This window comes from Triticum urartu, chromosome 6A (genome assembly GCF_056163025.1).
Source record: "Triticum urartu cultivar PI428250 chromosome 6A, HENAU_Tu73, whole genome shotgun sequence".
Lineage (NCBI taxonomy): Eukaryota > Viridiplantae > Streptophyta > Magnoliopsida > Poales > Poaceae > Triticum > Triticum urartu.
Window position 1 is genome coordinate 194979585 of NC_141878.1, and position 15067 is coordinate 194994651.

The following is a 15067-nucleotide window of genomic DNA, read 5'->3' on the forward strand; positions in this document are numbered from 1 at the left end:
TAACTAAAGAACTAAACACTCTTAAGTTAGCTCATGAAACTATCTTAGGAGATCATCGAGAACTTTTAAGGACTCATGAGAAATTACATTTTGAGAAGCTCAACCTTGAGCAAGAGCATGAGTTCTTAAAGGCAATCAATGATGATCTTCGCAAGAAAAGTTCTTCTTACATTGCCAAGCGTTTACTATTATCCACTTGCATGCCTCAAGTCAAGTCTAGTAACAAGAACAAGAAAGATTCTTCCTCTGGTAGTAACAATAATCATGCTAAATCCAATGTTGTTGCTTCTAGTAGTTCTCTTGATTCCACTAATGATTCTCTTAGCCAAGTTACACTTGAGCAAGAAAATAGGTTATTGAAGGGAATTATAGAGAAAGGTGTTTACAAGAGCCTTGCCGGGAGTAAGAAATTCGAGGAAATTGTACGCAGGCAAGGAAGGCACCGGAAGAATCAAGGTATTGGTTTTGAATGAAAGTTCAATGCCAATGGAGTTGAGTGGGAAGAAGATCAATACCCCAAGACGAAGTTTGTTCCTTAACAAGAGAAGTATGATCCTACTTCTTTCAAAGGGACACAAGCTCAAGATGATATTCCACCACAAGACCACAAGCAAAAAGGCAAGGACAAGCTTCAAGAGGAAATTGATGCATTTGAAGAAGCTCCTAAGGCCTTTGTCAAGTGGGTTCCCAAGACTACATCAAGTTCCACTTCATCAAGTACAACTACAACTCCGAGGATTCCCATCCAGATGGTGTGGACCCCGAAGAAGAAGAACTAGAGAGTTCTTGAGGGTGACTCCACCAACATACTTCACTCTTATCATTTTGTCAAGAACAAGTGCAGTCAACTTCCACATCTTGCACTAGTTCAAGGAGTCACAAACCCTATTGTTGGTAAGACAAGGGGCAAGGTAACCTAATTCTCTCATAGACATCATCTTGTGTGTGCATCACTCTATGTCTATGGATATCCTTGTTTTTTCCTTGTAGGACTAACCCGTGTAGGTATTGAAAGTGCAACTCACTCCAAAGGATAGCTCCAAATGATCTATATCAACTTAGAGCATCCACATCTTCAACACCTACATGAAGTCATCATCGACAAAACCCAAGGTTAGTTCATCCCTCTTAGGGGGGATCTCACATCTAGGGGGAGCTTTACTCTAACAATTGAGTTAAAGCAACTCTAATGGTGTGAACACAACAACGCTTTATGTAAAAGTGGTAACCCCACTTGTGCTTAAACGATGAGTATGACCTATGATCAAATGTTCTCATTTGACTCCTAAGTCAATATACTCATATATAGATGGCCTAGTCATCGCCAATTGCTTGATAGATGCTAGAATTGTTTGTGCATGCTTTGCCACATATTTCATTTGTCATTTTATTGTGTGAGCATGTTGGTTGCATAATTTACTCATTCGAGGACATCCACTTGTTGTTTTGATTGATTGGTTTCTTTTTTTATTTTGGCCAAGTGGATGGACAAGAATGCCTAAGAACCTTCTCTAGCTATCTATGCTTTTCTCATCTCAAACTCTATTCATGCTGCATCACAAAGTTTGATCAAGTCAGATTCGAACCACTCTGTGTGAGGAGCACTCGGAGTCCCCGATTCGTCATAGACTTAAACTTCCAAAACTTCTTTGTGTGTTTCGGTCTGACTGGTTCATCCATTTCGATCATACCGAGATCACTAAGTCGATCTAGGTTTTCAATCTCGGTGCAACCGATTCAAACTTTTCGGTCACACCAAGTTTCAGTAACTGCTTGCAGTTATGAATCTCGGTGCCACCGAGTTGTTCCACTCGGTCACACCGATAGGGTCAGGCTACATATACCCACGGGCAAAATTTTAGAAATTTTCTCCGAACTCTTTCGCCCGTGCTTAGCCCGCTCTGCCTCCAGGGTCTCCGGATCCTCCTCCTCGTCGCCAGTTGCCTCCTGCCGCTGCTCTCCGCCGCCGTCAACGGGAATCATCCCCGCCGTTGCCGCCGTAGCAAGTTCATCGCTGAACTAGGGTATGGACTTGAACTTTGTGCTGTTCTAACTCCGATTCCCCAGCACATTGCTTTGGCATGAATCTTGCCACGATTGAAACCATTCTATCCATCGAAAACACTCCGTAGTTTAGTCGTGAATTGAAAATTTAGGGTTAGGTTTCCGCCGAAACCATCTCGGACCGACCGAGTTGATGAAATCGGTTCCACCGATTTGGCTCAGGCCATTGCACATGTGATTATCGATCTGACCGAGAATTGCAAATCGGTGTGACCGAGTTCAGCACTTTGTGAAACCCTAGCAGTCTCGGTGCCACCGAACTGTGACTCAGTCTAACCAAGTTCACTAGTTTAGGTTCCAAAAGTTGCTTCGGTATCACCGAGTTTGTAAATCGGTAGATCCGAAATGCTTTTTGTGGAAAACTAAAACTAAGTTTTTAATTCATTCTTTTGCAAAAACATTTGTACTTTGTGATGCTCATCCACTCTACCTCATCTATAATCTATTCACAGGGTCAGCTGTCAGAGATTGCATTATGTCTGATCAAAGTGACAGTCAGAACAAGTCAGAGGAGCAGGTTCACTTGAGTGAGGGCACTAGTCCCTCTAGCAGCTCAGATGATGGCAGCAGGAGCACACCAAGCAATCTGCCAAAGGCTGCCACCAGGGCCAGCAAGAAAAGAACCTCAGAGTCAGAGGATAAGGACTATGTGGCTGAGGAAGAAGAAACCACCTCAAAGAGAAAAGTCCTGAAGAAGGAATATGGCACAGCTGCTGCCACCAAGCCAGGAATGAAGCAAAAGGTTCCTGCTAAGAGAGCTCCAATGTCTAAAGCAAGAGCATCTACTCAAGAGACTTTGGGATCTGCACCCAAAGAGCAGGTTGTGGCAGAAAAGAAAAGGAAGGAAAGGGTCAAAAAGACCACTGCCAGAGTGCTTGGGAGATCCTCAATCATGAAAGACTCTGAAGAAGAGGAAGAGGAAGAAGATGTTGCACCAGCACCTAAGGCACAAAAACTTATGGGAGATGCCATAAGATCCGGGGCTGCTCAATCTAAGCCCAAAGGAACTTCTAAGCCAGCTGCTCCAAAACCCAAAACTGCACCAAAGAGGAGTACCAGGAACATTCCAGCTGCTGAGAAAAACAAGGCCCCAGTGCCTGAAACTGTTGCTGAAGAAGAAGATGATGAGATACATGTTTTGAGGAAGTTAAAGCCAAAAATTCCAGATCATAATGATGCTCATCATGTAGCAGAAAACATGAAGATCAGGAAGGACTCAGGATTGAGGCTATGGAGAGAGTCAGATCCATATGCCACCAGAAGGAGAACTGTTGTGGACTACAAGTTCCATACCAAAGAACAACAGGATTTTTATAAGATGGTGTTGCTTGACAAGAAACCAATAGTATGTGGCATGAGATGGGTCAACTGGGAGTACATCAAGAAAAATGAAGAACACTATCCAGGAGTATATGACAGTTTTAAGGCTTGTGGAGTTGATGAGTTTGTGGCTCAGAAGTTCACAAAGTGGAATGATGAGCTTATCATGCAGTTCTACTCCACAGCTCACTTCTACCCAGATGGCAAGATAGTCTGGATGTCTGAAGGCACTAGATACCAGTCAACAGTAGCAGAATGGGCTCAATTAATCAATGCTCCTGAGGAGAATGAAGATGACTTGGATGTCTATGCCAAGATGAAGAAGGATCACAACTCCATGGCTAGCATGTACAAGGAGATTCCTGATGCAGATCTTGAGACTCACCAATTTGGATCAGTGAAACACCTGCTGTCAGGACTGCCTACTATCAATTGGATCCTCAGGCACACTCTTCTGCCCAAGTCTGGTGATCACAGAATGATCAGAGGCCACTCCATCAATCTGCTACATATATTTGATGTGCCACAAAAGTTCAAGGTCATGAGTCTTATAGTTGAAACTATCAAGAGGACAGCTGCTGACCAAAAGAGAAGCTGTGGGTATGCACCACGGATCCAGGAGTTGATTAACTCTAAGATGGGCACTGACACATACTTGTTGGACAAGGAGCACATGCCTATCTATCCAGACTTTGAGGACAACCAAGTGGTCATGAATGAGGATGAACCATCTTCTGTGCACGTTCAAGCAAAGAGGGAGAAGGCAAAGGCTGAGAAAGCTGCAAAGATGCCAACCATGGAAGAGGCATCTCAGTATCTTCTGAAGAGTAAGCAAGATCAGCTTGGCTACTTGATTGCATCCACTCTAAGGATTGAGAAAGGGCTGGCCACCCTGACTCAAAATCAGGAGAGCTTGGAAAGGATCGTGGAGCAGAAGTTCTATGACATGGATGTGAAGGTAACTGAGATCCAGTCTGTTGTGGAGCAACTTCAAGATGATATGCAGGAGAGGAAGGGCAAGACAACCACTGATGCATTTGCCAGAGTGCCTAGAGCTCAGAGATCTGCTGCAGTGCCTGTTCCAGACACCAGAGCCACTTCATCTGCACCAGCTACAGCTTCAGTGCCACCAGCTCCAGCACCTACTCCATCAGCTCCATCTACATCGACTAAAGCCTTCGTTCTTGGAGTCATCCGGACACCACCACCTGAAGACCAAGCCTGAGAGACGATTTAGTGCTATGCATTTTCTAGGAACTTTTTGGTAACTTGTTGCCAAAGGGGGAGAAAAATGTATAGATCATAGGCTTCGAGAGAGAGTGTTGCTTTTTTATTCTCTCTTGCTTTGGTGGTTGAACTTTATTTGCTTGATTGAGATACTTTCTGTCTGTGTGATACTTGGATGATCATGTGTGTTTGATCATATGCTACATTAATGCTTGTTGGATGACATTATCATTTTATCCCTATATGATCATTCACTTTGCTTGGTGATGAGTGCATGTATTTAATTATTATCATTTCGAGCGCTCCACCAAGATTTATGTGACATGGAAGAGTAACCCATGAGCCTAACTCTCTGTGCATTTGCAGTCCAAAGCAAATCATAAACTATGCACAAATTTAGGGGGAGCTCTTGCTTTTCACATACTTCTCAAAGCGACAATTTTTTCACTTTTATTATCATTCGTCGAAGCTTTGATCTATATGTTTGTCATCAATTACCAAAAAGGGGGATATTGAAAGTGCAACTATCCCTAGGTGGTTTTGGTAATTCCTAACAACATATAGCTCATTGAGCTAATGTTATTCCAAGATTAATATTTCAGGAAAAGCTCAATGAATGGCATGGCATGGATGAGGAAAGTGGACCCCTCAAAATACTAAGGACAAAAAGATTGGCTCAAGCTCAAAGCTCAAGACTATACATTTTATATTTTAGTGACCCAAGATCACATTGAGTCTATAGGAAAAGCCAATACTATCAAGGAGGGATGAGGTGCTGCTTGATGAGGTTCTTGCTTCATAGTGCTTAGTGATATGTTCCAAAACCCTCAACTACCTTCCCACATCCATATATGACCTAAACCAAAAGTCAAACTCGGCCCCACCGATTCTTTCTATCCAGCGCCACCGAGTTCAGATGTCATAGCCACTGCCACAAAACCCTAGGCAAATCGGTCTCACCGACAGGGATCTCGGTCACACCGAGATGGGGTTGTAATCTCTCTGTTTCCCTTCGTAACATTTCGGTCCTACCGAGATGAGCGATCGGTCCCACCGAGATTGCAATGTAAACTCTCTGTTTCCCTTTTGTAACATTTCGGTCCCACCGATATGAGCGATCGGTCCCACCGAGTTTACATGACCAACTCTCTGGTTAGCTTATTACCAAAATCGGTCCCACCGAGTTTGTGTAATCGGTCACACCGAGATTACGTTATGCCCTAACCCTAACCATATCGGTCCTACCGAGTTGCATCTCAGTCCCACCGAAAATCCTAACGGTCACTAGATTTGCCAAATCGGTCCGACCGAGTTTCTCAATTCGGTCTCACCGAGATTGGTAAATTGTGTGTAACAGTTAGTTTTTGTGTGGAGGCTATATATACCCCTCCACCCACTCTTCATTCAGAGAGAGAGCCATCAGAACATACCTACACTTCCAATACACATTTTCTAAGAGAGAACCACCTACTCATGTGTTGAGGCCAAGATATTCCATTCCCACCATATGAATCTTGATCTCTAGCCTTCCCAAGTTGCTTTCCACTCAAATCTTCTTTTCACCAAATCCATATCCTATGAGAGAGAGTTGAGTGTTGGGGAGACTATCATTTGAAGCACAAGAGCAAGGAGTTCACCATCAACACACCATTTGTTACTTCTTGGAGAGTGGTGTCACCTAGATTGGCTAGGTGTCACTTGGGAGCCTCCGACAATATTGTGGAGTTGAACCAAGGAGTTTGTAAGGGCAAGGAGATCGCCTACTTCGTGAAGATCTACCGCTAGTGAGGCAAGTCCTTCGTGGGCGATGGCCATGATGGGATAGACAAGGTTGCTTCTTCGTGGACCCTTCGTGGGTGGAGACCTCCGTGGACTTGCGCAACCGTTACCCTTCGTGGGTTGAAGTCTTCATCAACGTGGATGTACGATAGCACCACCTATCGGAACCACGACAAAAACATCCATGTCTCCAATTGCGTTTGAATTCTCCAAACTCTCCCCTTTACATTCTTGCAAGTTGCATGCTTTACTTTCCGCTGCTCATAGACTCTTTGCATGCTTGCTTGAATTGTGTTAAGATTGCTTGACTTGTTTTAAGATAGCTAAAATCTGCCAAAGATTAAAATTGGGAAAAGGATAGATTTTTAATTGGTTAAGTAGTCTAATCACCCCTCTCTAGACATACTTTCGATCCTACAACATCATATTGCTTGAGTTTATTCCTCTACATCATGTCATCTTACTTAAAGCGTTATTCTGTTCTTCATGAACTTAATACTCTAGATGCAAGCAGGAGTTGATCGATGTGTGGAGTAATAGTAGTAGATGCAGGCAGGGGTCGGTCTACTTGACACGGACGTGATGCCTATATTACATAATCATTTCCTTGGATATCGTCATAACTTTGCACTTTTCTATCAATTGCTCAACAGTAATTTGTTCATCCACTGTATTATTTGCTATCTTGAGAGAAGCCTCTAGTGAAACCTATGGCCCCGGGGTCTATTTTCCATCATATTAGTTTTCGATCTACTATTTTGCGATCTTTTATTTTCAAATCTATAAACCAAAAACCCAAAAATATTTACTTTATCTTTTGTTTAGTTTCACCTATCTCTATCAGATCTCACCTTTGCAAGTGACCGTGAAGGGATTGACCACTACTTTATCGCGTTGGGTGCAAGTGTTTGATTATTTGTGCAGGTATTGGTGATTTGTGTGTTCTTCTCCTACTGGATTGATACCTTGGTTCTCTAACTGAGGAAAATACTTATGTCTACTTTGCTGCATCACCCTTTTCTCTTCAAGGGAAAAACCAACACAAGCTCAAGAAGTAGCATCTACTCCACAAAAAATGATAACCACCATCTCATCGAAAGACGGGACACCTTAGCCTCTATCATATTGAAACCTCGGCACGACTACTAGGCTCCTCGGGTGGGGATGAACTAGCGCACCCGCCATTCGCAGAGCGGGGAGCCTACTTTGTCGGGCGGCCGCGACGCCCCCTCTTATGGGAGGGGGCAGGGCATCAGCGGCCGCAGGATCCCTAGGGAGAATCCGACACTAGCCTCATGCATCACCAATTGGTCGGTGGGGTGAAGGCGCATGGGCGGCCTTCCTCTCATAGCCCTTCCTGTGAAGGGCCCACAAGGGTAGCAGTACCAGAGGCAGTGCGCTAGGCCCTGAACCAACCACGGGCTCTCTCTACCCAGGGTTAGCGGTGGCTGGGGCGCCTAGATCCCCATGCTCCGCTTGAGCACGAGCCTCTGCAAGCGCCCCATCTAAGATCTTCGCTTAGATGGCAACGATCTGTTCGAGGTGAGGGCCCTTCCCACCTCGAAACATAATGTCACAATCCGGGGCCACCTCCCCCAGGTAGGAGATTCTTGAACGTGGTTATTTTTCTTATATTTTTTTCTTAGAAATACAATAGAAACATAGACGCACACATCACATACGCACTCTCACCTCTATGAATCGATCTTGCGAGTTACCTTCATGGATCGACCTTCCTTAATACCAATGGACGTGGTTGTTCTTATCACATGTTATACTATGTGTTTTACTTTCATACTTGTGTTCATGTTGCCGCTTTCTTGTGTTTTTTGATTGAATGTTGGATCAGAATACACGAGCCTCTTCAGGTCCTTTGCTCTCATTCACTTTACAAGTTTTGTGGCAACTCTTTGACATGAGCCATTTCGCCATGTTGTTTTTATTTTTAGGGTAATGATATGGCATTTGATAGAAGAATTGAAAATGCTTGCGTAATTTCCATCCTTTTTGTTTATGTCCAAGGGCCAGGAAGTTGTGGACTGCTATGTCAACTGTTTGGAGGCTTCCTGCGATTAAGAATGTTGTGCATACTAGGAAGGAGTGGCTGCTCAATGCACTGGAACTGATGGATGCTACAGAACGTAGCATGTTCCTGTTGACACCGTGGAGAGCTTAGTTTATTCGCAACAAAATTGTTCATGATAAAGCTCCGCCCCCTCTTGAGGTCTCGAAACGCTTTCTCTGCAGTTATCTAGACACTCTAATCGCTATTAAGCATGACCCCTTCGCTGATCCATGCAAGGGAAGGTCGGTTTTGCACATGAATGTGTTTTCCAGGTCACATGAACAATCGATCAAGATCGCTCAACCCTGCTAGAATGTGCCTCCTGTTGGGTGGATAAAATTAAACACTGTTGGGTCATTCACACTGAATGGATCTGGTGGTACTTGTATATGGTTTTGTGTGATAATGAGGGCGCGGTTATATTTTCTTTATGCAAAGTTCTTTACTTTTGTGGGGACGCGCTCGAAGTTGAGCTTGGTGGGTCTTTCCCAAGCACTAATGAGAAGTAATTTACCTGTGATGGTTGAGATGGATTCACTAGAAGCTGTTCGTATGATCCAGTTAGGCAACATTGATAGATCGATTTATTCTTGTTTGGTCGAGGAGATTAAGCTACTCCTAAAACTCCATAGAACTAGTATTACTCATGTTAGACATTCACAGAACATGGTTAGCAATTGTTTAGCTATTTTTGCTATGGAAGGTAGAACATTGACATGGTTGGGGTCTGGCCCTCCTCCAGTGATTGACGGAAAAACTTCATATCACTTATAATCCTACATAATAAATTTCATAGAAAAATTCATGAGAAAAAAAAAACCTTTGATCTTGTTATGAAATTTCTGAGACTAAAAAATTGTCTATGACATCTGATGTCTTTTCGTTCATCTCACCTGCGACCTATGCTGATACATAGAGGAGAGAACAATTATTTTTACCAGGAGCAGGAGTGCAGAAACCTACAAAACCTCCACCGAAGCTACTGCAGCAGCAATAAGACGTCAAGGCACCAAGAGCAAAGACCCAATTGGATTTCATTAAGAAGCAAAGACTCTCATCCATCAACAACTGCATTGTCATCTTAAAACTGCCCTTTTCAATGTTATTACTATCACAACCGAACCCAAACATGCATGTTATAGCAGTACAATCGCGTTTGCACAGGAGAACTGCTGAACATGTACACACAAATACATCACTGGTAATGTACATGTTTTTGTGTTTTTATGTCAAAAGAAATGGAACAAGAAGATTTGTGCCAGTAAATTATTGGCGCAGATAGCCCAATCGCTCGACCATTCCTGTAGAAGACTCAGTAGCAGCCATGTTTAGTTCGGTTCAGCCTCAGTGTTTCCTTCTCAGTATGGAACGATGATTGATTCGATGAGCTCCTGGAGGGGAGCCAGTTCTTTCTTGTCAATCAGCCCAAATTCCTGCATCACAAGCCAATAGATGTAAATTCTTTGCTGTTACTTTCTTTTCTATTTTCCAAGCCAAGAGCAGACCACGATGGTCGACGGCACAATCACTATGAATGGTGAGAGACTCACGTTCGTAAACAGAATGAAGTGCTTGAAGCAGGTGTTAAGATGAGCCTCCTCCTTGAGGCTGACAATCTTCTGAAAATGGGAGTGATATATGTGGGCATAAACACGAAACAAGCGCTTGAAAATTGTGTTTACAACATCCTTGAAGTTGGGTGGAAATGGTGTGCCTGATAAATGAAATCAACCCAGATCAGGTAAACTTGACAGCTCCAATAATATGAAGCACTTCCGAGAAACTAATGGGGTCCAGGATGCGGGCAACATACCAAGCTTCTGAGGAAATAAGGATTCATTGTCAAGCTGGCCTTCAATCCAGTCCATTAGGTACTCCACGTATTTTGGTGCTGACACTTCTATGGGCTTCTTTATCTGTACACCATCAGCCCATCGGTACTCATACCTACATGAAGATAGCAGTTCTTTTGTCATGATATATCACCTAAATATTCAACTAATTATGAAGAAAAATCAATCAGGGGATTATGGGCGTGAGAAAGTCTAATTGATAATATATGGAGCGCTGTATGCCTGCATCACACTGCCTATCGAAATGCTATCACATTTTGGAAATTCGCTTCTTTCAGAAAGGGGTGTAACCACAACTATTTAGTTAATGTTCAAACCTAATTATATCTTTGGCAAAAAATAATTATTATATCAGGACAAGGGAAAGTAACAGGACAGTGAAGAGAATTTCGTGTGCAGAATAACATGAAACCACGAGGAATAGATTTGCCTGGCGCAGTATTCTAAACCAAAACCCAAGCTTTAACACCCTGATAATTAGACAATATTGGGACAAATTTAAATAACAGAACAACTATTTTATTTTCTTGTTCAAATGCGATAAAGTACTTCATTTATCTATTAGCTTCAAGTAAAGAAAGATAAATCAGCTTGCATATACTGTCACACTCCCTACGTTCCTAAAAATAAGGTGTGAAACCTTTTTCGCAAAGACCAAGACGTCTTAGAAGTTTTGGACCATTTTGCCCCTGGTAAATCACATGCTGAGCCGTTATTAGCACACACGACGCTGTGCATGTCCAACCAGAGGCTGCTAGCTCTACCCTGATTCACGCTGGCCATTACTCTCTTGATGCATGCATGCGGGAATAACGGCAAGAGGAGGCGAGCGGTTCACAATGCAACTAAGGCAAGCATGTCTTTAGAGGAGCAGGGTGCAGCATGGAGGGGCACATAGGAGTGCACCCTGTTTAGTGGAATTCTGAGAAAAGTTTCATGCCTTCTTCTTAGGAATGGAGGGAGCAAGGTTAGGGAAATAATTAAAGACACCATGGGTCATTTGTTAAGCTTTTAGCATAAACATGGACAAAGAAATTAAACATGCACGGCAGGAACTAGGAGCCTTCAATAGTTGTAAAATAAGATATCATTTAGATGATCTACAGCAGATAATGACCAGGTGCTATAAATTGCAGAACCATAAAACAACTTGTCAAAATTAAATAGCAATCTCATGAAGAGGCTAAAAGGTTTCCGACTTGTTCCTTTTTGAGAAGTTCAAAGAATTGAGATTGATGGGCAGGCATACTTTGGGCCTGCAGTCATTGTTGGGCAGCTTTCGGATGTGCAGAACTCTGTGAGTGTGCCATACAGCAGGTTAACTTGATTAAAGAAGTCCACAGCTGAGAAGCAAAACACACATATTAGCTCCAGTGAAATTACTTGTTTCCATAACATTTTTTATGGCAATGTTATTCAGTACCAACCACAGAATATTCTAAATCCAACAAATATCAAAACGAATATAGAATGAAATATGTCAAGTATGGGTCACGGCAAAAAAGGAAACTGAAGAACATTACTGTTAACAGCAAGCCATTCATTGATATCCTCTCCAGGAGGCAGCCTCACAGCTTCCCTAAGGTTTCCACTACCGAGGGTTGCATCTATGTGCTTTCGGAGCTGTGCCCCCTGTAGATAAAAAGGAAGACAATAAATGGATAATATCAAATTATGTATATCACGGTGTAATCTAAATGTTTCCTCCCAGTTTCTGAGTGGCGTATATAACAAGCAAACTCTCTGGCAAATTTAATATACAAAGGACACCCCAGAGACGGATGTTCATTTTATGTGGCAAATCTAGCGATGCAAGTACATTTTATGCCTAAATCTGCACCCATCTTTGGTGATTTAGGAAGGTTGAATCTGCTAAGCAACGACAAATAAGCATTGCTTAAGGCTTAGACATTAATCCAGCACAAGCATTTGTAGACCAAACTCACCCTGAGCCATGGCAGGTTTGTAAAACACCCCATTTCCCATACGATAAAAACATGACGTACGATAAGTTACAATTCATTTCCACCATGTACATCTATTAAAGGAATCCAGTGCAGTGAATATATGACACAATGAATTGAATCTGAGAAGTTGGATACGACAAAATGTTTGATACTGCCTTTTTGGAATAGATGGGACCATGGGAGTATAGTAGGAACATTAACCATGCACTAAAACCTTTTTGCTTACCTGACCGACCATAACAAAAACACCAAGCTCATGTCTATGTGAAAGCCAACAAGAATATCAATCGAGTAACATGGTGTTTGACTTTGGAAAAGTTTGAACAAAAAGTAGATGAGTAACAGTTGTCTGCTTTACTTTTAAAACAAGTTCAATTCCCTGATTTATCATCACCAGTCCATGTACCCAACAATAACATATAGAATTCCGCAATCCTTAAGTTAATGTAAACAAACTAATGGTTCTAGCTCCACCATATACATTTCCAACTATAAGCAAAATGTGCATGCCCCATATATAGGTTATGACAACCAACAAAAGGCCTGGATGTAGCACCATTTAAGTAACACCAGTGATGACTATAAATCACCGCCTACTTACGACTTAAGCCAGGAAACCGTTCATCTCCCAATCAACTCATGCCACCGTCTTGAACCACACAAATCTTGTCACCGCAACCGGAATTTTACCACACACGGGAATAATCGCGAGCAACCGAAGCAGACACTAAATCCATAGCCGAATGACTCATGGCGGCCAAGAATAATGCCACTGGCGCCGCTGATTACTGAAGCAGCGGCCACAACACCATTGTGGAGACTAGCAAACGATGAATTTTACATGAGAACCCAACCCGCTCGTTGCTCTATTCAGCTCGCTGCTGAGAATCGCACAAATCTGATACCAGTCGTAATGCCTGACTGACTTGACACAGATAGCAATTGTTTGTGGGATACAATAAACCTTAGTTATTTGTGGATACAACTTATCACGAAATGAGGAAGCGAGAGACACAGAGAGGACAGAGTAGAGTTCTACTTTCAGATCATTCCATACATGCCGATCTCCAGGCTACAAGTTAGTTAATAACAACAACGCCTGCTCATGCAACACGCGCCCCACCCACTCCACACCGCACACTCGACTCGCCTGCTTGAAAACGTATTGTTCAGTGGCCCCTTCCCCTTGTCAGACATGGAACTCCTTCCAGTCATTACACCAGGCTATTATACCAAATTCCTCCCAACGACGAAAACAGAGCAATTTCTATGCTAGGATACTGAAATGCTGTAATCCACTGCCAGTTGCTCTTGCTGGTACCAGGAATACAGTGGAATTAGGTTCTTGGGAGGTCAGTATCCTCACCTTGCTGCCTGATGGAGCACTTTTCTTGGGACGGAACGTCTTCTGATTCCTGGCGAAAAGGGAGAAGGGATTGTCAGGGTGATTGCGTCAAGAAGCAAAACAGGCCGGGAAGAGAACGAAGTTGAGCATAGCAGCAAAATTGCGGGAAACAAACAGCTAATGTATTACTACTCCACCAGGCATCATACAAAACCATGAAATCCGTCATAAACTGCATGGATCGGAGAGAAACAGCGATTTCGGTCTACGAATCCGCAACTAACTCCGAGCGAGCTAGGGCTTGTCACCAGCTGAAGAAAACAGTCCTGCTCCGAACGGATCTCCACTCCAGTCCAGTGCAACGGACGAGTACGACGGGAATTTCCTGGAGACGTGGCGCGCTTCGGTCGAAGAAGATCCCGAGGCGTGTTCGCCGGAGAGGGTTCGAAGACGCATGGGGGTGAAGAACAGCAGGATCGTGGAACAGAGCAAAGCAAAGGGGGAGGGGGAGGGGGCCGGGGGAGCTCGGGCTCACCGTCCGAGGCCGAAGAGACTCATCCTGCCGCCGCTTCCTCCTGGTCGGCCGGTCGCTCTCCCCCTCCGATCCGAGGAAGGAAGCAGGGGGGAGATGGTGATGGAGCTGCTGCTACTACTGCAGGGTGGAGGTAGGAAGGAAGGCTGCGTGCGAGTGCGACTCAGACAAAAATAATTTGGCCGAGGTCGCTGGCTGGCTCGTCAGAGCATGATGCGGCGCCGCGGGGCATCATGGGCCGGCGCGGTGGCAGCAGGGGCCGTCGGATATGGGGGACGGACGGCGGATGGCCGCGGCCTGGCTGGCATCCATGATCCCGCACCCGAGATTCCGGAGTCGGATCAAGATCTGGCTGTCGTGAGTGAGAGCATCTGCAACCGGACATCTCAAACCCGTCTTATAAGCCCGGGCCACTGTCCGGTTACGATTTTTTGACCCGAACAAGCTCCTTAAACGGGTCAGAAACGTCCGGGCTGACCGGTATCCTTCATTTCCAGTTCAAATATGGGGCGAATATGAGGGCGTCCGGGCGCGCCTAGGCACGCCCGCCACATCGGACCCAACAGCCTGGCCTCACTTTAAATTGCACCAAATCCATCGAACCCTTCCTCCTCCTCCCACCGTCCTCCAACCATTCCCGCGCCCGAACCCTCGTCATCCTCCACCTTTGCTCTCAATCCTCACCTCCGGTCCCTGTCCACCGCCGAAGATGTCGTCCAGCCCGACCCACACCACCGCGACAGAGACATAGTCCGTCTCGTCCGTCGGCGGTGTAATTCGCCGGCTGCGACCTGCAAGGAGGAGAACGTCGCCCGCAAGTTGCAGCGACGCCGGCAACAAGAGAGGGAGGCGGCGGCGGCGCAGGGAGGTTCAGACGTGGTGGAGCAGCTGTCTCCTCCGCCGCGCCCGGGTCCC

General features: G+C 44.4%; 1 protein-coding gene across 1 annotated transcript; it reads right to left on the minus strand.

Moving 5' to 3' along the window:
* Nucleotides 1-9516: 9516 nt before the first annotated feature.
* Nucleotides 9517-14364, minus strand: LOC125543900 (MOB kinase activator-like 1A). Its single transcript, XM_048707403.2, has 7 exons — nt 14156-14364; nt 13642-13690; nt 11832-11940; nt 11558-11651; nt 10269-10402; nt 10006-10169; nt 9517-9888 (listed from the first exon to the last, which is right to left on the minus strand). The coding sequence occupies exons 1-7, from the start codon at nt 14176-14178 to the stop codon at nt 9814-9816; spliced, it is 648 nt and encodes a 215-aa protein (XP_048563360.1). The 5' UTR covers nt 14179-14364; the 3' UTR covers nt 9517-9813.
* Between the last annotated feature and the right edge of the window lie 703 nt (nt 14365-15067).

Bases quoted from the DNA above. Each gene is read 5' to 3' on its own strand.
- LOC125543900 (XM_048707403.2), bottom strand. From the start codon at position 14,178: ATGAGTCTCTTCGGCCTCGGACG. The intron at 11,652-11,831 runs GTAATGTTCTTC...TTTGCTTCTCAG, and splicing joins TGAATGGCTTGCTGTTAACA to CTGTGGACTTCTTTAATCAA. The intron at 10,170-10,268 runs GTATGTTGCCCG...TTCATTTATCAG, and splicing joins CTTATTTCCTCAGAAGCTTG to GCACACCATTTCCACCCAAC.